A 24,913-nucleotide genomic window follows, 5' to 3' on the forward strand; every position below is an offset into this window, starting at 1 on the left:
CGAATCGGGAGCCAATGTAGCTCCTGCATCAGGGGGGAAGAGTGGGCAGTCCTGGGTTTCTTATAGATCAACCTGGCTGCATCATTCATAACCCCCTGTAGTTTATCCAGCAACCGCTGGGGTAAACCTATATACAGGGAGTTCCCGTAGTCCAGCCTAGCCAGGATTGTGGCTGAGACCACGTGTCTCAAAGTAGAGAATGAGAGTAATGCAGAGATCTTCCTTAATTGTCGTATCAGGCCTATACAAGTACCCACTACCGTAGTGACTTGTTTTTTCATGGATAGTTTGTCATCCACATATAGGCCCAGACTTTTGACTGCAGTCGCCGGTTTCGGTGGCACACCCAGCTCCACAGGCCAAAATTTCTCGCTCCAGGGGTTGCCCGAGATGGAAATGGGCAACACTTCCGTCTTATCCGGGTTGATTTTTAAGGAGTTCTCGGACATCCAGTTAACCGTGGCTTTGAGTATGTCCTGTAACCTGGTGGACGCTCCCGGGCCATCATCCAGCCGGATGATTATCTGGGTATCATCGGCGTAGTTGTATACTAGGCAGTCCATCCTATTCAGGAGTGCGATTAATGGCTGCAGGTAAATATTAAAGAGTAGGGGTGACAGGGCAGATCCCTGTGGAACCCCGCAGGTGATGGGAGCAGAGGTGGAAAGTAAGTCCCCCAACTGTACTCTTTGTGTCCTGCCCTGCAGGAATGATGTAAGCCATGCATGTGCTGTACCCCTGATACCAAAAGATCTCAACCGCGACAAAAGCTGTTCATGACACACGGTATCAAAAGCCGCGGAGAGATCCAGTAGTACCAGGGCGCTCGGTGTTTTTACATCAACCCGAGTTCTCAATTCATCCAGGATTGATAGCATGACTAATTCCGTGGTATGGTTAGCACGGAACCCTGCCTGATTGGACTCCAGCAGGTTGTTGCTCTCTAGATGACCTGAGAGTAATGTTAACTCATGCTGCTCAATCACCTTAGCCAGGAAAGGCAACTGGGAGATGGGTCGAAAGTTCTTCAAACACTTCGAGTCCGATCCAGGTTTTTTTAGTAGAGGAATCAGGCGAGCCTCTTTAAAAGCTAGAGGGACCTGTCCTGTGTGAAGGGAGGTGTTCAGCAAATGCAAAACCTCATCCTCAATTCCTGGCAATGCCAACTTGAACACATCAGGAGGGCATGGATCCACCAGGGAACCCGATTTGACTCGGTCCATGATCGTAGATAGTTCTTGTTTTGAAATTGGGGAGAACTCAACTAGTGGTGAAATATCTGGTGGGACAATGAGGTCCGGTGGGTAAGGACATTCGAGGGGTGTAGTTGCAGCAATTTCTCCCAGAATATCGGAGACGCATACTAGACGCATTGAATGCAAGTGCCATGTTTTGGCATGCCAGAGGTCTTCATACTTGAGTCATATCTACTTGCATTTTAATGATCCTGAATGTACCTTGCATTATGTGTTTGAAGCTGACTTTGCTCTGTGTGTTCCTAATCATATATACATTGTTCCTATCTTGCTTATAAGTACTCTACACAGACTCCCTCTCTGCATGTGGCATGTTGTCTCATTGACCAAAGCGGCTCTTGTGGCAATGTAAACTCTAATCAACGGGTACATATAGCAAGACATCATCACTATTCTGAGGCAAAATCAGTTCCCTGATGCATTGACAACGAGAACTTGGATGTTAACTAACTAGATAAATAATGTTAAGAAGGAGGAACTAAGGGTGAATACACACCCATGACAGTAGGGATGGGGTTCAAAGTCAGATGATGAGGAATGTCCTCCCATTAACCTACATCCCAAAAACTGAACTAATGGAGCAAGGGTTCCTAGGGAGTTTTAATTGTGATGGGAAATGTACAAATATGTCACCGTACACTGCACAGCATCCAAATCTGCATTGCTGCATTGCATGTGCGAGAGAGAGGAGGGAGGATAGTGCCACATCCACTAAGATGTGGCATTGTCCTGCTCTCTTCCCAGTGCTGGCACAATATCAGGCAGCCTAACATCCCTCCATCACTTTAGCACCATTGTGCAAAGGTGTCTGCATTATTTCCAGCACAACTTTTGTACTGAAAGGATGCTCTTCCATTACAAAACACTATGCTTAGTCTAACATGAAAACATTTCCCACATGTGTAAATGTGTGTCCTACATAGCAGCACACATGCCAAGTGGGAAACTTTATGAAAAATAAAAGCATTTTCCTTTTTTAACAACAGCAGTACAGCTGTGTTATTTTTTGTCCCAGAGCCTTGCTTGCTATTGTTAGTAGATAGGGTTTTGCATCAAACACCATGTGTCATTGCATGGGAATGCATGTACCACTTTTGGAATGCCCCGTTGACACAGAGTAAAATATGTGTTACTTTGTCGTGTTCTCTGCATCTGGGAACTGAATGAGTGGAACCTTTAGGCCAATGGCTTACAGAAGACTGGTGATCAATGTAATCGTCATCCACAGTCTCTCGGTAGATACTCAATGATTTTTTCATCACATATGTAATTCTGCCGGCACCATATATGAAGTGTCAGATGAGTGTGAATGAAGAGAGCAGCACATAACATTAAAAAATATGTCATGAATCTAATGCATTCTTACAGTTGACTAAGTTGCATTTAAAGAGCACACTAAGTATTTCATATTTATATTTAGTTTAATTAGAATTTTGTAACTCTAAGTGAGAAACCAAACTATGTGCAATCATTCATCTACCTAGATATGTCAGGTAATGAGGGAGGTTGCCAGTTATCTTTTACATTTCAGGAACATTGTTGTATGTTGATATTATGTGCTTATTCGTAAACATGGTGATGTAGATGTTCCATAGGTATTTTGATTACCAATAGCTATGTGGATCCCCAAATATGTTGTTCCATAGGTATTCTGATCCATAGGTGAGACACGGAGAGATACACTGTGAGTTACCTGTTGTCGAGGGGTCACTTGTGATATAATTCTGCACAATATTACAGAATTCTGGGGTAGTTCTGCATGTTTGCACTACATGGAATTATGTGAGTTATGCCCACCCCTACTTTTGAGTCACAGTATAACTAGCAGTTTGACTTATTGTTACAGATGACTGATACTTAAGTGTGGATGGTGATATTGTAACCTTGTTTTACTATTTTAGTGAGTTTAGTTATCTTAGAATTTGTTTAACATTAAGTCCTTGGTGCCTTAAAATGAGCAAGTGCTCATTGAATAAACTGAATAATTATGTGGCTACAAATGTGCAAATAAGAAAACCTACCTACCAAAGAAATGGAACTGAAAACAATATTAAGTCATATGCAGGGAACTTTATTGTTTTATAGATTACAATAGTGAGAAACAAAAGCACATGCATGATTTAGTATAAAAAACAAAGACTTTGGTGTACATGTTTTAGCTAACTTCTAAACAACACGAACATTCTTGTCCATGGACAGCGTATGGGAAGTATGTGTCCTGTTTAGCTCACACCTAAAATACAATGTTTAACTCCTACTTAACAGAAACGATCTGCAGAGGGTTCGATCTGGATACCATCTACTAAGCAGGGACATGTTCTCAAGCAGGATGTTTTAAATCATGAATTCTTGGTGAAAGCAAGGCATGTGCTTCAGAGGTACTTTGAGCTCAAAGTCCGGATGATCGGAGTTTATCTATAGGTTCAAGCACAGGTGGATCTCTCAGCAGTTTAATTCTAGAGTAGCCGTATTTGCCACACCCTATAGGTCATGGAATGAGATATTTAACAGTGCTTTGATTTCAAAGCAGAGGTATTTGACATGACCTTGAGTTTATGCACAAAGGTATCTGGCATTGCATTGTACATATGTGAGCTAGCATTGCTTGATATCTGATTGTAGATACATTTCTAAAGAATGGCATATGAGGCCTCATTTCAAACCAATGGACAGCATGTACCTAGAGCAAAACATGTGATATATTAAATGTAAAGTGCCCGTCACTCACACCCATTGGAATGGAAACATCTTCCAGCCACTGAATGCAATTGATTGTCTAAGCATAGCTTAAGGAGGTAAACTTGAGTTAAACTGAAGATGCTGGCCTTCTGAGGCAAAGATAGATATGTCTAGATATAGGCTACATCAACTGTCACAGCGTTTGCCCCTTCATTTACATCCTCACTGATATGCTGCTTTTCTGCTGCTGACAGGGATTGGATGGCGTCACCCAGCTCACAATTGATTTGATTAACTCTCGCCTCAATACTCAGGTCAAACTCTTGTTTTTTTGCAATCACCAAGTCTTGGATTGACTTTTGAGCCTCTTCACAACCACTTTGTAGCTGTTCACGCTCAACCTTAAACTGTGGGCTTGAGGAAGACATGGTGATCAGTCTTCCTAAAGAGCTCACGCGGTCCATCAGGTAGCGTTGTGAAACCTCGCAGTAGGTAGACGAGATCATGTTGACTAAGTAGGCAACACTGTTGGATGCAAATGCTCGTTTGTACATCAGGTCCTTCACAAAGGCTTCAGCAGGATAGTTGGGAATGGTCTGCACTGATTTGGCTTCCTGCACTAACTGATTTATATTTTTATCTAAGCAGGACTTGATAAGGTTGGATATCATCTGAAAGAAGCGGACCATTTTCTCCCACTGCTCCTTTACCCTCCCCAGAGATTCCAGGCCTTTAATGAGCATATTCTTGGCTACGTCAAAATCAATCTTCTCCAGTTTGTAGCCCCTCATTTCAACCAGGATCTGTGTTAGTTTCTCATTTTCTTTTTGGACTTTCTCAAAGGATTCCTTGTAGATTTCCTGAGTTCTTTTTAATTGAAGTGTGGCTTGTTCCACTCTTGTCTGTGCCATTTGTGCAGAGTGAGTGCCTATGCTGACAGGGCCTGTTGTGCTGGCTGCATTCGGTGCGTTTGTCTGCAAAGGCTGAGCATTAATCGCTGTCTTACAATATGAATCAACTTTTATTGACTTGCTAATGATTGAGTTTAACTTTTCCACAAGTGATTTCAGGTAAGTCTTGTCTGTATTCTTAGATAATGCAACTCTCTCCAAATCTTCACAAAAATCAAGAGCAGATTGTAAAACAGCCTCCATTATTGTCTGTGCTTTACACTCAGCTTCTGTCGATATATCCTTTAGCAATGACATTATCAGCTGTTTTGGATAGTTTGACAGCACTGTCTTATCTTTCTCATTATAAACCATTGCCATGTTAATGGTTTCCTCATTACTATCTATGACTTTTCGAAGGCCGTCTGTGATAGCTATCATCTGATTGGACTTGGTGCAGACATTGACAGTCGCCTGAGTGGACCTCACGTCACTAGCGCCAGCAGCATTAACAGTACCCATGGACCCAGGGACAGGAACTTCTGCACCAATCCCCATGCTTACAACTTTAGTTGCAGTGAAAGACAGTGTGTCAAGAAGGCCACCCACAAAATTAGCAGCCATGGTTTCCCACACAGAGGGCACCTTCTTCAGAGCATTCTTGTAAGCATCTGCAGCATCCTGTAGTTGTGTCTCAGTCATCTTCCTGTACTCTTCTGCCAGTTTTGCAGAGCTGTTTGCAGAGGCCTCTCTTAGGGCGAGTTGCTCAAGGGCGATCTTCACATCGGTCAACTTCGTCTCGTAGCCCTTCTTGGAGTTCAGACAAGCTTCAAGCACCTCCTGGACTAAGTGAATGGTGTTAGTAAAGCTTGTCTCCACAGACTGAGCCAAGGATGTGCATTCCTTGGACTTACTGAGAATAGAGCTTAGTTGCTGTGGGAGCAGGGCATTAACAGTGGCAGTGGGCTGGAACAGAAGCCTCACTATGTCATTAATGTAACTTGGCATGGACCCTGAGAGAAGCCTGATCTGATCCATATTTTTATTTGCTGTGTTGAAGGAATTCCAGGCTTTATTGCAGACCTGCATTAGGGTGGCAGAAAAGGACTCTGGGTATTGCATGTGCTTGAAACCACTTGCTGGTGGATTCAGATTGATAGAAAAGTCCCCACTGGCTGATGCAATGGCTGCCAGCTCTCCTAGGACCGCGATGGAGATGGGGGCAGGCATTAGGAACTCTTCCCAGTTAGCGTACGGTTTCATCATCATCTCAGCATCCATCCTCACGTCCTGGGGTGTGCTGACACTCTTCACTGCATCCTTGAGATTCTTAGCTGATGTTTTACAGTCAATTTCCCTCTTACGCCCTAGAGAAAACAGATTCAGAAAAAAGTGACATTAACTGTTAAGAGAATGAGAGAATACCAGGGATAACAACAATCATCTGGAGGAATATATGTCCAGTTCAAGGGGTTAACACATTCATTCTGACATGTAACCCTAAAATATGTAATCTTTAGCTCCTGATGCTCAGCTAATCTCTCTCACAAAACCAGACTTTACATTAGGACAGCAAGAACAAGGTCCAGCTTCCCATTTCAAAAGATCCTAATTGAGGACAAATCTAACCCTTTCTGTAAACTACGTAGTAAAACAAAACCATAGGTGATTGAGCGATAAACATATATCTTTAATATAACATAACTATCTAGCATGATCCATTAACCTTACATGTAGTAATGGAGATAACAGAGAGTACAATCACTTCCAGGTGACACAAGGGCACACCCTGTCCAGTAGCAGCTCCCTCTTTGATACCACATTACATGATTGTGTATGAAATTACTCAAATATGGGACTACTGGAAAAAAATGATGTGTAACCCAGGCCTACGTTATTTTATCAGTGAAGGTGAGATGCTGCTGCTAAGAGATTGTAAACTCTGAAATCAACACTGTGAAAAACTGTTAAATGTACTTGTAGACATGGCCAGTCCATACAGGCATACTAGACTTAGACATATAACAAATAATAAATGCATAGGCAGAGTAGACATACTGATCCCAATTTCCAAAAACATTTGCAACTCGTAAAAAAGATTTAGGAGTGCAGTGCCAGGATTTACAGGTCACTAAAACCACAAAAGTTGACATTGTTGCATAAATCCAATTAATCCCACTTAATATTACACTATGACAGCTAAATGTTTTGCAGGAGTGAATCCCACACAAGTGGAGGTCAGAGAGAGGTTCAAGGCCTGGTCAGTTATAACATTTTATTAAACTAACCTTAACTTTGAACTTAAAAGAAAAGACATTTTGAAGAAAAATGTCTGAGAAGGTAAAATCAATGCGACAGGGCATCTGAGAAATTCAAAGGACGGGTTGTCATCATTGGCGAACTGCTGGAAAAGGTGGTGGTGAAATTCTAGAAATTGAAAAACTTCAGCGAGGTTACAGGCAGTACCCAACTAGGGCACCACGAGGCCTAATTTTCCTTCAGATAAGAGCTGCTTGATAGGATTTGTTGCCACGGAGAAGAAAGTAGAGCGAGCTATCACAAAGTCAGGCAGATTGATAATGAACATCAAGTTTTGTTTTTTGGCCACTTGGGTATCTTTAGCGCCACTTCCAAGGGTTCAGGACTGGGTGGGTGAAACTTGGAGGGTAGGACTTACTTCAAGTTAAAACCAGGTGCAGGGTGTAAGTAGTTGGACCTTTTGTATCCCTGTAGCTCATAACAAGAGGCAAGCCAACTATCCCTTGCAGTCACTCTTGCAATCCTTGGATCAGGCAGCAAGGTAGGCCATCAGGCAGCAGGGCAGACCTCTGCAGGTTCAAGGCAGGCATTAGGGTGTTTTTTCTGGTAGCAGCAGGTCAGTCCTATTAAATACAAAATGGGCCCCAAGCAGCAGGACCATCCTGTGAAGTACAAGGCAGGCTTTCTGGGGGACCGCCACAGTCCTAGGAATGATCTGACCTTTTGTTCGGAGAGTTCAATATGTATATATATCTGTTGCTAGCTTTTAAGAGGGGAATGATGTCCTGCTTATCCCAACTGGTCCTGTAAAGTTCCTCCTTTTCCTTGCCAAGACTACAAGATGTTTGGAGTGACAAAATACTGGTGTTAGGTTCCATTGTGAGCTCAGCCGCCACCGATCCTGGCAGGATGGCCAATCCTTCCCGCATCTAAGCATCATCATCATCATCATAAGTCTTTATTCGAATTAAAAATAATTCATACAAGACACAACAAATCACAAATATATAAAATCACAGTAACCGATTCAATAAATACATTCCAATAAATAGATAAAACCTTTTAGATAAGAAAATATCCCGCATCTAAGCTCTATTGTCTCACTGTCTAGAGGGAATACACAAAGGTCAATTGCCAATTACACCTCGTCCTATGGCCCAGATGACAGGCTGCAGGCACCAAATAGTTAAGGAAAATGAAATACCACATCTCTAAAAGGGATTTTCAGAACTGTGCCTTAAAATATGACAAATACAGAGGATTTTAAATTACAATTGATTTGAGAACAAACATGATATTTCTACCTATTCCTTAGCCAAAGTTATCACTTATTAAAGGTAATAAGATAACCCACTGTTATCCTATGGCAGAGGTAGGCGTGCAGTAGTTAAAAAGCAAATTGAAGAGTTTTTACTACCATGACGTGTAAAACTTAAAAGTACAAGTTGTAATGGATCCTATCCTGTGTGCTATTTAGGGCCTACTTTAGGGGGACTTATATATATTAAAAAGGACGGTTTTCAACGGCAGGTCTTAGACCTGTTTTGAAGTGATAATTTAGTGTGTTGCACAATGTGTTCCGCAGGCCTACTAGTAGCATTTAATTTTCAGGCCTTGGGTACAAGTATTAACTAATACTAGAGACTTAAAAGTAGGCAAATAAGTGTTCTGAGCAGATAGCAGAATCACTTTAGTATGGGTTAAAGCCAACAAAACAAAATTCCAGAAACTAGAGAGTGATGAAGGCAGAACGTTTTGAGATGACCATGGAGAGAGAGCCAAGTTGAACTATTAGCATCTTATTATTATTGCTATTATTATAATAATTATTATTAATAATAATTATTATTATTATCAGAGATTTCTTAGCCATGATACCAGGTACATTTGCTTATCAACGCAAAGCATTATACACACTGATTGAAGGAGTATCCTAATTGGAATCACTTTGTAAGAGTTTAGCAAACAAGTTGCTGAAAGTTGCTGTAAGTAAATGTTTTGGTGATGTCAATGTGCCAAGATAGATTTAGCAGCAAACGAGGTAGAAGCAAGGGTCCAGGTGCTCCCCTAAATCAATTATAGAAAGTTAGATCCGTATAGGCAATCTCTTTAATGTATTTCTGCTTTGGGATAAATTGGATTTAGTTTATACATGATACACTATTCTACATTATTGACCTGTGGAATGGGCTGATAAGAAAGGTCTTTAATGCATCTTTGGTGCAGCCTATATATGTTAACGTAACACAATAAGGGAGCCATCTTAAACATTCTATTTCCGTTTTCAATTCTTTATTGACATGCCAGAGGTGTACAAAAAAGCTATACAATGCAATAATTGCAATTATTCATCATTCACAAATTATATGAACCAGTACAAGGTACGCAAGCACAATAGTACAAATGTATAAATGGAATTCAATAAATGAACAGCTGACTTCAGAAAGAGCCAACTCTCAAATTCAGCTCCTCTCTTCTTAACAATTGCAGATAGCAGAGGGCCACCTTGCACTGAGCCTGGTGTCACTTCTTTAACAACTGTACCAGAAACTATTTAGTTACACATTTGCAGAATAAAATGAGGCAAGGTTTGCTTAGAGATGCCATCACCTGACCAAGCATCCAAGGGGGATACCTTACTTAACCGTAGGGGAAAGCTGAGTAGCTTATGAATGATTCCCACCTTGAAACAAAGCAAAACTTAACGCCCCATATCCCATGGTGAGTAAGGCTCCATGCATCTATTTCTTTCAGGTTCAAATAAAATTGCACTGTGGTTCTGCTACATTCAATGTTGTAGTGAGGCTGCTGGATTCACTGCGGACATTGCTAAGTTAGCATAGGTTAGCACAAATTTGGCTGCCATTTTGCTGCTGTTTCGAACCTTACCAAAAGACTTTGTTTTCGCAAAACCTCTGCTTGTGTGTGTTCACATAATTACTGTCTGCATTTCACGTTCCTGGCTGTACTCTGTGGTTTTCATCTGCACATGATATTCAAGGTCAAAAAACAATGTCCCTTGTTACTCTGCTTGGGTCAGTCCTCCGCACTTAGTCATAACACAAAAATATTGCTGCACTGCTGAAAATTGAGGGCTTTTAATATTTGCATGCATGCATGTATGTATGTAAGACACACTCAGAGAAAACCTTTCCAGAGAGAAGAGCTGTGCTTGTCCTGAGATGTGAACCTTTGCATCTAGACTTGGAGGTATGGGGTCCCCCTGAGAAAGCCCAGAGGTCTTCTTTTTTATAATAAACTATTTCCTAGCACGGGGAGGGTGGTAAGGTACAATAGGCCTTTTCCACTGTCTTTATAAAATGATATCCCCGTTTATTTTCTATGGAATTGTAACAATGCTGACTATATTGTGTTTCTGCATTATGCTGATAATACTGGCCCGTGTACTGAATTTTAGAGAACGCTAGTTAAAATAAACATTTTAAACTATACCATGTCTCTGATTACTGATTTTGTGGACAAGTATGAGTGAGTGAACGAAAGAGTGCTCTTGCTCCCGCGATTCCTGAGAGAGTCGGAGTGACATGTTCTAGGATGTCTAATCATTGGTAGCTTCCCTGTAGTACAGAGAATGAATGAGACACTATATTTAGTCGGATTGGGGTTATGGGCACTAAGGTGGGTAGTTGGTACACCACTATACACTAAGGTCCTGGTTTCCTGCGTATAGTTCTGTTTATAGGCAACATCCCTGCAACAATGTGTTCCCTTACAAAATCATATTTTTCTCATAAAAAGGGATTTTACTAATTTTTGTCTTCTTTATTTGTAGGAACTTCTGAGTGAAATAGTTCCAGACTATCAAGATTGTTTAAGGGAGAGTCAACATAAACAATACATGGAATTGCAGCCAGCTTATCTTGCTCTAAATAGCCCTGAAGAATATATTTTTCCAGGTTTGCCACACAGTTGGTCTAGATCGAAAGCCATAGCAAATTAGGGGCATGTTTAATATGATCTTCTAAATATAGCAGAAATAGCTTCCTTGTTTTTTTTTAAATATCTTTATTCAAACCAAATTTTTGACGGTGACAAGTTTGTCATGAATAAAGGAATCAACTAGCTTGCATAGAGTGTAAGGCTTGGGAACCATTGGAACTGCTGCATGTGGGTACAGCAATGCTGGAATTGCGACACTGTCTATTATGGGTACATCTTTGAATGCATTACTTACAAACTGGCTCAGGTTATTAATATACAAAATGAAAGAAGCAGAACCAACACACAACCTTGTCTGACACCATGAGAAAGGCTGAGTGGTTCAGTGAGTTCACCGTTGGGTCCGAACCACAGCCTGGCCATTAAATTCTCATGGAGTGTGAACAGGAAGTGTACCAAAGAACATGCAAGTCCAAAAGCACCCTCAATCAATCAATCACAGGCTTGAAAAGCACAAACGAATCACCTGCAAGCGTCTCAAGGTGATTTCTATGGCGATTTACACTGTAAAATGCTGTTGAGAGGTTCACACTACCAAAGGCAGTTGGAAGGTCCATGAATGCCAGGTATAGTGGGCAGTGCCTGGCGCTGACATATTTTCCCACTGTAAGGTACTAGTTCAAGCACTACTCCACCATACCCAGCCACTCTCTATATTCTTTAATCTATTATATTTAATCTAATGTATTCTGTATTCTTTAATATTGTTATACTCTTCCTATCTGTCTGCCATGTTGTGTTTAAGAGGAAAATGTCACAATGAAATACTGGACTGCAAGATCACTATGAAGGTCTCTTTCACCTACTTCGCATGCTCCATAAGATCTTCAAATGGCTCCCAGTCAGCACCAGACAAACCGTTGGACTATGGCAACTCATTCTATGCAGGAATCACCAACCCATTGTGAAGAGACTGCAGACCATACAGAACTCAGTGGAGAGATTCATCCTTGATCATCCCAAAAGGACCCACATCACCCCACACCTCAAAAGGCTCCACTGGCTCCCCATTTAAAAGATATGGCAATTCAAGAAGCTAATTCAAACCTGCAAAGCACTTCACAAACAGCATACATCAACCTCCGTGTGAATGTCCACCAACCCACCAGACACCTGCACTCTGCCTCCCTCTCCCTCGCACATCCCCCACATCTGCTGAAGTGACAGTGGGGGTATCTCCTTCCCCAACCTTACTGCAAAGTCCTAGAACAACGTCCCCTTCTCCTTTTCCCAATCAAAACAGACAGCAAGCACGTGTATGTGCTGACCTATTACTGTGGTGCTAACCCACACTCTTGCCTCTAGAGAGGACACAGTGAGTGTGAGAATTGGTGACTTATATCTCACTACTTGGAACGCACAATCTCTGGATAGACCTAAGAATACATCATAATTGTACACTTCTCCACAAGTGGCGCAACAACGAGAAATATCTTTATTTTTCCTTGTTGTTTTATCATTCTAATTGTTCTGCACTCTCCAGCACACTTAGAAAGAAAAATGCCTCTGAGGTTTTTTTTTTGCAGGACGGTGCCCCTTCCTGCAAAAATACAATCCTGCCTTCAATGAATGCCGCACCCTTACACCATGGTGAAAGGATGCCTGCATTGGTGCTAGGCAGGTGTTTTGCATCAGTGCAGGCAGTGAGCAGGAATTTGCCATATAATGTTAAATACAAGACATTTCTTCCCTCTCCCTTTCATACAGCAAGGTGGTTTGCTGTGTTACGTTGCATGAAATATTGATATACATAGGCCGTAGCCTTGTAAGTGTCCTGCATACCTCCTTCAAGGCTGAATATATTTGTGGGTGGGCCTAACAAACAAACAATCTTGGCATGGGACTGACCATTGGATTTGCAATTGTATTTAATTGGAAGATATTCTCCTGGCAAGCAATTTTCCTACTTTAAATATCTCTGTCACTTTGGCAAGAGGAGATGACTGACCATTGTTATTTGTACTGGGGACAGTAGTGTTCCAACCTTGCAAATGCTTCCAGTCCAGCTGATAAGGCAAGGCTACCTGCTGCAGGGGAAATACATTGCCTAAAAAATGGGGTTTCACACTTGCATGTAGTCAAGAAAATCCTCTTTGCCTTATTGGCTAAGAAAAAGTACTCAAGGTCCCCCACAAACTGAGTTTCAACAGAAATAAGCAGCAAGATCTTACTCCAGTGAGGATACTCTAATGTTCCATTTACAGATCTGCAGTGAGCAGGCAGTTTACTACCTATCCCTCAATACATCAAACACAATAGTTGGCCAGCAGTGCTTTAAGAAAAGACTAGTCAATCCTTAACATGGGCACCATTTGTTATGAATCATGCATTCTGCTAAAAAGGGGTAAGTGACATTGGTGTAGCAGGTGCAGTGCACCAGGGTTCAGATTCCAGAGGGGCCTATTCCACTGTGATAATTATCTTATTCTACTACCTGAGCAGTGCTCAAATGGGCCAATTTCCTTGCTTCTTTCAGGACCTGTGGAATACTTTCTTCGCTACAGCTTTCAGAGTATAAACCAAAGAGTGTTAAGAGAGCTTGCTCAGGACGCAGGCATATTGAAGATCTCAAATGAGAAACTGGTAGGTGCTCACAACTTTCATTTTTCTGGATTCTATTAAAGGAACACCTATAACGCTCTGATAGCAACCCAACACACATTAAGTGTATGGCTATTAACAAGCAAGTGGACATATTTTGCAAGGTCCTTGAATATAATTTAAAGAACTGGTGCAAGTAGGGGTAGATACATGCATCAAATACTTGGGCCAGTGGCATCACCTTTCAATCACACCTGGATCATATTGTCTGACACAATATAAGTTCTTGAAAGGCCTTTGCTAGGTAGTGATTTCAGAATGCTACTAGTGCTGCGTTAGCTCTGAATTACCAAACAGAAACTCTTCAGGGTCTCACCCTGCAAGAAAGTAAACACTTTATTTCCGTGATAGACCCCGATTGCTTTCGTAAGTAGTCCTATAGACTGTGACAGATGAGAGACACACAGAAAGTCAATGGAAGGGAAATTTCCCTGTGAAAGATGAAATGCTTCTATTGACAGATACCTCCTGGAGGTTTCAAGTAGGGGTGGGCGGAATTTGCGTAATCGCGTTACGCAAAACTCCGCGAACCGGTAAAATATCTCCACGAACATGCAGAAATTCCGCGAACACGCGGAATTGCGTGTTCACGATACTTTTTTCCTGTTCGTGATCGCCGTTTGCGTGCTCGGGGTGAAATATCTCGCGAACACGCATATTGAGAACGCGAACAAGCAAAAAATCTCGCGAAGTTGCGGAACGTAGATTTTTTTGCAATTTTGCGTTCTACGCGGAACGCAAAATTACCCAAATTTCGCAAATTCCGCGAACGGAACGGAATTTACCGCCCAGGCCTAGTTTCAAGCCATGCAGTGCAAGTGTTTCTCACAAACAGATGTGTTTTCCATACTAAATTGGCACAGAACAGCTGGGCATGCTGGCACAGTAATGAGAGAGTGAATGCTGCAGTGATCCTTCTAGGAGTTCAACTTGGAAGACCATGGGGGTGCCTTTGGCAGCAGTGCAATTATTATTTGGCGTAAACTTTGTGCTTTTACCCTGTGGGATGCTTGGCATTGTGGGTACGCCTCCTCACAAACTGGTAACCAGAGATTCTTAAATATTCTGACAGAGGAGAGCAGAGAGCACATGGAACAGCATTAACGTTCATTGTTAGCAGCAAACACGCCCAAATTATTTGAGTAAATACCGAAAAGTAGCTTTACCATATGACCTTATAGTTAGGACAACTCACCTCTCGCAATGTATGGAATAATATGTCTCTTGCAAGCCGGGGTAAAGATTATGTTTGTCCCACTCAGGAAGAGGGCCATAATGTGAAGATAGAGTTGTACCCACACACCAATGTAAAATGGGCATGAAGAAGGAGTGGATAGAGGGGTAGATGGTGGCACCACCCTTCTATTTTAGAAATGGGTTACCTCAGCTCAAGAGGTGCCACCTTAGGCCCCATGGCATGTAAACCATCACACTGGAAGCTGGCACAGGGAATAATCTTTGAGTTAGAGGTGCGGACAACCTACTGGTGGTCCTGACCTACTAGCCATACCTCTGATGCCCATGATGTTCACTTGGCTGTGACTAAATTGTCACATGCCAGGCACAATGTGCTAAGCCTTTTAAAGACTGTATGTGTCAGTCTCATGAATATTGAGTTGATATTTAATAATGTTTCCTTCTGTTGGAGGTAATAAGTGTTGCCTGAGTCCTTGTGCTCTGCCTGCCCCAAGGGGGATATAAATAGAAAATCTGTCAACATTCAAGTTTCAAAGCTGGTGTCCATCTTAGGATGTGCACAATGTGCAGACAGTAAAGTGTCATGTTATTGTGTTAGCCTGCTTTGCAATATGTTCTCCTGAAATAAAACACCCTCCCTTGTCCAATAGAATTGTCTGTCACTGCCAATGCTCTGGGGGTTTGTGTTTAAGGAAACAAAGCCATTGCACAATTGATTACACTTTAGTATGGAGACATCCTTAATGCAGACAGTTGCAGCATGTGTGGACTGTGGCATTGATTTGCAAAATCAAGAGGACTTCAAAAGAATTACTCAAACACCCAGCCTATGATCCCTTGTTTATAGTGCGGTTTGTAAAGCTGAGATACACTTCCACTTTTTTCTGTGGGAGGAGAAGATGTCCAATAGGGTCATGATCACCGCCGTCACTGCATGAAATCACAGTTAATCATGATAAGAGGCAGACTCCCTCTCTGATAACTTACTGTAAATGGCAACTGGGCCAGAACAGGAACTTTCCAGGATGGACAGGACGATGACCAAAGAGTAAATTAGTATTCGGGATCCCATGGTGCTGGGTCTGATGATCTGCTGTCCAAGTTTTCTTCCTGCATAGGATGGCAGAGAAATATATTTTATTACTTATGTAGAATATACAGACAACTTAAAACTCAGAATATCTGAAGCTACAAGAATCAACGACAGCAGTATGTCTAAAATGTGGAAAGCTGGGAAAGCCTTAATATAAAGGTGATATACTGATTTACAATATGCACTTACCTCCACCTTCTTGGTCTACACTGGACCATATGTGAGTGTGAAGAATTATACAGATGCCGTGTAAACTTCTATAGCAAGACAGGGTTGCTCAATGCTGCCTACATTAGTTTGCAACGTGACACTAGATTTGGGATATACAAAACATAGCCCATATAGCAGTAAGAGTTGTGGGAATGTCTTATGGTTCAGCTATTTGCTGTCACCATGTTCACAGAGAAAGGCATTTGTGAAAGACTGCCCTGGGATCATAATAAAAAATGAGATGTCTCCAAGCATAAGACCCAGTATTCCAAAAAACAAAACCCACTTCTGGCTCTGTAGGCTGCCTGACAAATAACTGCTATAGTTTGAGTAGACCAGACATGACAATCTCTCTGGTTGAAAAATGCCTATAGTCAGCTTAGCCTGTCACATGCTTAGCATTGTTTTGCATTTTTTTGCTCTCCTTTGCTTTCTTCTTATTCAATGGCTTGCCTTGTCCAGCATGTTTTTGTCCCTCCCCTGGAGCATAGCCTCTTTACTTGTGCTGTTCTACTGCTCACTTTCAGGAGAGCTACATTTCTATTTGTGCTTAAGAATTCCACAACAATGCATATGTTTTACACCTTCCTTCCTCATGAAAGTCTTTCTCTTCCTCCCACTCTGTAGGGAAGAGGTGTGGCACCGCGGCCAGGGCGACCCACTCCGGAATCTGCCCAGCACCATGTGACTCTGGGCAATAGCTTGCCTAATCTTCCCGACGGCCTCCAGCGCCTAAAGACCCTTATGGGTGATTGTTTGCGCTTTACAAATGTGGATTATTATTATTATTGTTCTCTGCTCTCCACAATGCATATATTTTTCCCACTGTCCCTTGTATGTGCCTCTGTACCCTTGCAGCTGTCTGTCATCTGTGTGCACATTTACTAATATACTAGGTGCATCCTAAGAGTTCATGATTCATTGTTTTTCTTTATGTACAATTTTAATAAATCGATAGGATTTTGGAAATAATTTTCTGACAAAGTGAACCTATAGTATATATGAATTTGTTTGGCTGGTTGGTTAATACAAATCAAACCAATCCAAAATGTTAAGGATGTGAAGTCTATGAGCTAACTGCAATAACTGAAATACATTATGCATTAATATGATACATTTTTGCAACCTATGCTGTGTAATAGTCGGGTGTGGATGTGTGGGTGGGAATAGTGCATGCTTTAAGATGATCTCTAATTCCACAAAATGATTATTTTCTACCGTAAAAATATTGACAACGAACACTTCGCACTGCTCTACTGCCAACAGTCAACCCTTTTGCAATACATTGGCTGACACATTTCGTCAGAAAGTGGAGTATGTGTTCATTAATTGTTCGACATTATCCTTCCCCTTCATCTCTGATTTCCAATCACTCTTTCAGCCCACCATGGACTGCATTTGTAATCAATCAATCAAAAATTATTTATTTTGGCCAGTTTTGCCATAGAAGAGTACAAAGTAAAACAGAAAAGGGAAGAAGGGGGAAGGGAAGGCAAATAACATTTAAAATTCATTTGTATACACATGGCAATATATTTTCATACAGGCTAAAATACCCTCTCATCTATAAAATATTTAAAAATGCGTCAGATTCCAAACACTCATATCTAAAACATTGGGGCTAGCAGTCGATATCGATTAATTTACGCCTCTTGCACCACTTAGCTAGCAAAAATTTAGAAAGTGCAAAAACAATAGGGCTCGATGTACTGGTTTTAAAAGTTCTAAAAGCATTCAAGCAATGTTTAAAACCCAAATTTCTGCACAGTGGCAACAACCAATATTTTCTTGGTTTGGTATATGCTGGGCAAAAGAAGAGAACATGAAGCTCATCTTCTAAATCACCACAGCAGCCCGGGCAGGACTTATTAGAGGAGGCCGCTTGTGACGGCCTTGATGGGTAAGGTGCCATGTCGCCATTGGATAAAAAGCTTGTGCGCTAAAATCGGGAAGACAACATCTATAAAGTCCTCAAAATAATAAGAATTTTTGAATTCTAAAAAAGAGTTAGTGAGGGAACCTACATTAGGGGCCGTAATTAAAAGTTCCAGATTTTGCCCTTTGTAGATTTTAGTAAACATCTTTCGTGATATCCGGCCACATGCCCTATCTGGATCTTCCCACATAGACTGTAGTCCTAGACTTAGAAGTTCGCGCTTAATGAACGCAAGCCAGGGGATTTTGCTTACACAATTAAAACTAAGGATCTGTTTAAGTTCGTCCCTATAGTTTGAAAGATCTGGAGTGGTCCAGAGTCTATGCCAGAACCTTAGGGGTTTTACTGCTAGCTCGTTTGCAATAGGGGTCAGTCCCAGATCTAACCTCAGCGGTGTTAATGGAGTACACTGAGGAAGCGATAGTAATCACCTTACAAATCTAGACTCAACTTTTGTGATTTCAGAGGCAGCACAGTGACCCCAAAGCTCACCCCCATAAAGAGCAGCTGCCCTTGCTTGCGTCTTATGGACCTCCAGGGCAGGACTCACTGGTCTAAACAGCTCACAACTAATGTTTTAGCTACTAACCTCCTTGATGACATTCAGTTTGGTTTTCGTGCTGGTCACGGCATGGGGACTGGATCAGGGTGGCAACGCCACTCTTGTTCTTCTCGACCAATCAGCAGCCTTTGACACAGTGAGTCCACAGTAAACAGTCTGGACAGGATTGAAAACTCTGTTACTGCGAAAAAGCTGCTCAGCTATTTTCTCAGTGACTGGGAACAGTCTGTCCTTTTGGGTGAGTTCTCATCCAGTGCATACATTCCTTGCTCAGTCCCATTGCATTTAACTTTTATGTTACTCCTCTGGCAGACTTGGTGAGATCCTTCAGTCTCTCAGTAACATCATACGTAAAGCATACAACCTTAAGTTAAGTAGACACCAAGGATAGCCAGTCAGGAGCTCATTTCTGCAGCTGCATGAGGTAAGTCAATTCCTGGCTATCTATGAACTGCCTGAAACTAAATTCAAGTAAGACAGATGTCCTGCTTTTTGGTCCCCAGCCTTCCATTTGATCCATGACCTGGTTGCCTTCAGAGTTGGGCCTGCTTCCCACTGTAGTTAGAGTGGCTAAGATGTTCTGATCAACAATAGACTGTCCTTTCATGACTAGTGAAGGCTGTCACCTCTACTGCCTATTTTACTCTCATGATGATCAGGATGGTCATCCCCTTCATTCCCGCCAATCTCCAGAAAATGGTTGTATAGAGCTAATGAGGATTGACTACAGCAAAGGGCAGTACCTGAATGCCCAGCCGCTTGTTCTTAACAAAGTTAAAACATTGAAAATGCAGCCGCTAGACTGCTTCTAAAAATTCCCAAATATCACTCAACAGCAAGCTCCATTAGGACTCTTCATTGGTACGGCAAAGCACATATTTCAATTCTCTCTGTATTGTCTAAGGCCCGGCATGATCAGGGTCCGAGCTTCTTCCAAAGACTCTTTTCTTGGTGCACTCCAGGCAGATCTTTACACTCAGCAATGGATGCAAATATTGCAGTGCCGCGAGTTAAGCATGCCCCCCGGGTGCGGCAGAGGGTTTCTATTTAAGGCTGCCAAGGCCTGGAATGCTCTTCCTTTGCCACTCAGATCACCGCCCAGACTACTGATTTTCAGGAAGCCTCTGAAAACATGGTTGTTCCCTTTCGATTAAAGGTCTCACTTAGCTCCACTCTGACTGCGACTAGCTAGCACCAAGATGCCCATAGCATAGCATAACATAATTGTAGGCACTCCTTCCAAACATTGCCATGGTATCTTATGCATCAATGTTTTCCGACTGAAATTTGGTGAGAAAACACTGATATTTTACCATCATCTCAAAGGAGACAGTAATGCATTCACAAAATGGAAAGGGCTCCCTTGGCACCCTTTGTGAATGTAAAAATAAGTTCCAATGCCAACTCTTAAACAAAACCAAAATAAAAAATAACAGTTTTTTTTTTAATGCAATGAAAGAAACCAAGGATAAGGTGTTCTTCTGACCCCAGTAGGCCCCTATCCCTGTGAGGGTCTCCAATAAAAGTGTGTTGCAATTTGCAACCGACCTCATTCTGGTCTCATTCTGACTACAATTCGCAATTTATGAACCATCATTTCAGTTCACAGGTGTATTATTACATCTCTTTAGTGTTTCCAAAAATGCTGGTCGCAAATTACTAGTTTATTAGGACCAGAACATAGTACATCTGGCCCCCACATCCCCCATTCCAAAGCTCTCACCATCAGGCCACCTCTTCATGAAGCAGAGTCAGATTTGGGTGACAATGCAAGCAAGTGGACTGCAGCTAACATTACTAGAAATACTGTCAGTATTTGATAATGAACACATCATGTTTGCATTGTTAGTGAGTCCCTCAGCTCTGACATTATTCCTGTGGACAGATGAAGACAAGCATCACCCAAGAACAGCGGTCTTCTGCCCCATCACATTTCAACCATTTTGCCAGGACAGGTGTGTCAGAACAATGATACACTAGTATACAAGGGTGCTTTATTGCATTACAGCATGTAGTATATTAAGTTTAAGGTGGGGCTTTGCTGCACTAATGCAATGAAGCACAGATGTGGTGCTCGATGCTGATGTCTGTGTTATGTACGTGTTATAAGTTGTATTTTTGGCTAGACTAGCTCAGCCTTACAATATTCTAAGACTGATGAATTGAGCACCAATAAAGCGGGTAATGGTAGCATTTATTCTTTATAATTATTTGACCCGCCAACATCTGCTAGAGTAATAATTTTACAACACAAGCGTTTCACACATCTGGCTTGCCTGCAATACACCAACTTCAGAGGGTAGCGATATTGATCCTTGCTTTACAGTTGTGTCACAGAAAGTAACTGTTGCCACCACAGCTGGGATGTGATGAAAACTTCTGCGATATGTTGTGTCTCTTGTATTAGGGAACCCATTAGTGCTGCCACTAGACAGCTACAGATGTGTGCAGCCAGATGATGAAAATGTATTTATTATTAAAAAAGTGTAATGTCAGCATGTCTTCCCACCACCTGCTCTTAGGCATAATTTCCCAGGATTGAGTTATGTACACTATGTTGCAGCTGAGGACAGAAATGGCACTTTGTGATAGGGGTGTGCCAGATTTCAGCAGAATGACATCATATGCTGTAGCTCAGTATAGACAGACCTCATTAGCATTGCAAGACACACAAGTGACCCATCCCAGCATTTCTCAACAGATCAGACATGCACTGCAGAAGTGTACTGATATGTTACAAGTGGACAGAAGTAATGAGCCTTAGTGAAAATGCAGTGCAATGGAGGAGCACACTGACTTGTCGGACGAGGGCACCACTATTGTGCTCGGTGGAACCGGAGTGCAATGCAGGACTGCACTGACATGTCAGAAGAGGGCAGTACTAATGCGCCTTAGTGGAACTGAAGTGCAATGCAGGACTGCACTGACATGTCAGAAGAGGGCAGTACTAATGCGCCTTAGTGGAACTGAAGTGCAATGCAGGAGTGTACTGACATGTCAGAAGAAGGCACTACTGATGTGCCTTAGAGGAACTAAAGTGCAATACAGGAGTGCACTGACATGTCAGAAGAGGGCAGTACTAATGCGCCTTAGTGAACTAAAGTGCAATACAGGAGTGCACTGACATGTCAGAAGAGGGCAGTACTAATGCGCCTTAGCGGAACTGAAGTGCAATACAGGAATGCACTGATATGTCAGAAGAGAGCAGTACTAATGCGCCTTAGTGAACTGAAGTGCAATACAGAAGTGCACTGACATGTCGGAAGAGGGCAGTACTAATGCGCCTTAGTGGAACTGCAGTGCAATACAGGACTGCACTGACATGTCAGAAGAGGGCAGTACTAATGCGCCTTAGTGGAACTGAAGTGCAATACACGAGTGTACTGACATGTCAGAAGATGACAGTACTAATGCGCCTTAGTGAAACTAAAGTGCAATACAGGAGTGCACTGACATGTCTGAAGAGGGCAGTACTGATGTGCCTTAGTGGAACTGAAGTGCAATACAAAAGTGTACAGACATGTCGGAATAGGGCAGTACTAATGCGCCTTAGTGGAACTGAAGTGCAATACAGGAGTGAACTGACATGTCAGAAGAGGGCAGTACTAATGCGCCTCAGTGGAAACGCAGCACAATGGAAGACTGCACTGAAATGTCTTAAGAGGGCAGTAGTAATGTGCTTTAGAGGAAAAAATTGCAATACAGGAGTGTATTGACATGTCAGAAGAGGGCAGTACTAATGCATCTTAGTGGAACTGAAGTGCAATACAGGAGTTTACTGACATGTCAGAATAGGGCAGTACTAATGTGCCTTAGTGGAACTGAAGTGCAATACAGGAGTGCACTGACATGTCAGAAGAGGGCAGTACTAATGCACCTTAGTGGAACTTAAGTGCAATGGAGGTATGCACTACATGTTACAAAAGGGCAGTACTAATGCACCTTAGTGGAACTGCTGTACATTGGAGGAGTGCGCTGACATGTTAGCAGAGGGCAGTAGTAATGCGCCTTAGAGGAACCACAGTGCAATGGAGGAGTGCACTAGCATGTTAGAGAGGGCAGTACTAATTCTCCTTAGTGGAACCACAGTGCAATGGAGGTATGCATTACATGTTAGAGAGGGCAGTAGTAATGCGCCTTAGAGGAACCACAGTGCAATGGAGGAGTGCACTGACATGTTACAAGAGGGCAGTACTAATGTGCCTTAGAGGAACCACAGTGCAATGGAGGAGTGCACTGACATGTTACAAGAAGGCAGTACTAATGCGCCTTAATGGAACCACAGTGCAATGGAGGAGTGCACTGACATGTTACAAGAGGGCAGTACTAATTCTCCTTAGTGGAACCACAGTGCAATGGAGGTATGCATTACATGTTAGCAGAGGGCAGTAGTAATGCGCCTTAGAGGAACCACAGTGCAATGGACCACTGATGCTATTGAATGCCTTGTAGACACTGACATGTGAATGCCATGTAGACACCAATACAGTGCAAGGCCTTTCTCAGCAGAGCTGTACTGGTGATATGGGCATGGTTTCACCCTTCAGAGGGGCAGGATGCTTAGAAGATAATAGTGTGCTGTCACAACAGTGCCAATCAGCACAAGTTCCCAATCATGGAGTCAAGTATCCTGTAGGCCTCTGTGGTGCTGTGGGTTGAGGATGTTAGAGAGGGTTGCTTGATCTCTGTAGATAGTGTCAGGGGTGTTGGAGGCCAGAATCTGAGCAGCTCACTAAGAGGTTAAAGGGCTGCAAGCTGGAAACCCTCCTGAGGAAAAGAGCAGTCTTAGTCTCTTAGTGTCCCATGATGGAAATATGGGGAAGGGTATTATGATGAGCTCATGGGACCACTGATGATGGAGGAATTCCTTCTGTATGTTACCATGACAACAAGTGTCCTGGATGTTTCCTGCAGGACATTTTTTACACATAACATATGGGTTTGCAGTATGTGTCTCTCAAAACAATTGTTGAAAATACAATTTCTCCTTTTGCTATAGATTTCTCACACACTTAGCGGAGCTTTCACTGAGAAAGCAGCTTTTTTATCTATTCAAACTGCACAAAGTTGCAAAGAGAATAAACCTTTATACATCGTTTCTGCTAACCTCCTGTTGGATTACTCACCTCTGCCTGCTGCTCTGTTCTGTGAGCTCAAGAGGGATCTCTCACACTCAGTGAGTGATGCTGGAGTTAGTAGAGATCTCTGCAGATATAGAACCTGCAATGCAAATTAAGGGGAAGGTCTGGCAGGGCAAACTGTTCCCACAGAACTGAAGCCATCAGTCACCTGCAAGGTGACAGCAAACAGTGAGGTATCTTGGCAAATATTTGTGAGCAAAATTGTTGGTTTTAATAAGTTTAGGCCTGTCATGTGCAGCTCAGACCTAACTGTGGGAGTAAGAGGCAATTCAAAAGTGAACAAATCCAAAATGGGTCTCACACACACATTGTATTAAGCACAGGCGAGCCCGGTCTGTGCATTAAATCATATTTGACCACCTCTATAAAGGGCACTCTTTAAATTAAGCCCTTAATGATGCTGATGCAGGTATCCGGGTTAATGTATTAAGGATGTTACCGAAGGTTCGGGTGCCCAGGACATTTGCTATTTAAAAAAGCAAGAGTTTAAGAAGTATTTAGAGAGTTGATAGATTTTACTACAGAACACCTCATACAAATGTATTTCTGTATTTCTTAGTGGAATCTTTTACAATTTAACAACACTTGGTTATGGGTTTCTTTTTCATCTGATTTTGCACCACGCCAAGATGTGAGTGTGCCCATCATTCTGCACATATCATTATGCAACTGTGCAAAATATATTAGTCTGTTGGTAAAGTGGACTTGCTGCAATTTGACAAGGCATGGAATATAAAAAGCTTTACATTATGATATGTATGAAGCATCTCTCTAGTGAACTCTTTTATGACTTACCTGCAGGTATTTGTTATGCACATCCTATGCACAAATGCACTAGGTCATTTTTAGACATGTCAAACAGAATAAGATGATGGACAGGGCGCTGATACTTTTCAACCACTCACTCCCAGTCACAGATCTAGACATGTGTGCATAATATACCTATGATGAGAGAAGTTTCAAGAAACTTTCCTAGTTCATTAATTGAAAAAAATAGTAGTTGCAACTGTTCCTTACCTCAGCCAGGGAAATGATAGTTCTCCTTGTCCTTAGATATATCTATGCACTATATCAAAACAATCTCCTTTTCTTGCGGTGACCCTCCCCTCCCACACAGTTCACCGCTGTC

At 42.1% G+C, this 24,913-nt stretch overlaps 1 protein-coding gene across 1 annotated transcript; it reads right to left on the minus strand.

Annotated features, from left to right (window-relative positions):
- Positions 1–3,306: 3,306 nt before the first annotated feature.
- On the minus strand, positions 3,307–23,902 carry LOC146863723 (uncharacterized). The gene is made up of 3 exons (XM_085627871.1): positions 23,770–23,902; positions 15,830–15,952; positions 3,307–6,192 (listed from the first exon to the last, which is right to left on the minus strand). The coding sequence occupies exons 2-3, from the start codon at positions 15,912–15,914 to the stop codon at positions 4,106–4,108; spliced, it is 2,172 nt and encodes a 723-aa protein (XP_085483997.1). The 5' UTR covers positions 15,915–15,952; positions 23,770–23,902; the 3' UTR covers positions 3,307–4,105.
- Positions 23,903–24,913: the final 1,011 nt, after the last annotated feature.

This window comes from Triturus cristatus, chromosome 2_1, assembly GCF_964204655.1.
Source record: "Triturus cristatus chromosome 2_1, aTriCri1.1, whole genome shotgun sequence".
In the NCBI taxonomy this organism is placed as follows: Eukaryota; Metazoa; Chordata; class Amphibia; order Caudata; family Salamandridae; genus Triturus; species Triturus cristatus.

Excerpts from the sequence above, each read along its gene's own strand:
- LOC146863723 (XM_085627871.1), bottom strand. The coding sequence starts at position 15,914 with ATGGGATCCCGAATACTAATTTACTCTTTGGTCATCGTCCTGTCCATC. Across the intron at positions 6,193-15,829 it reads TGGCCCAGTTGCCATTTACA|GGCGTAAGAGGGAAATTGAC; the intron begins GTAAGTTATCAG and ends TGTTTTCTCTAG.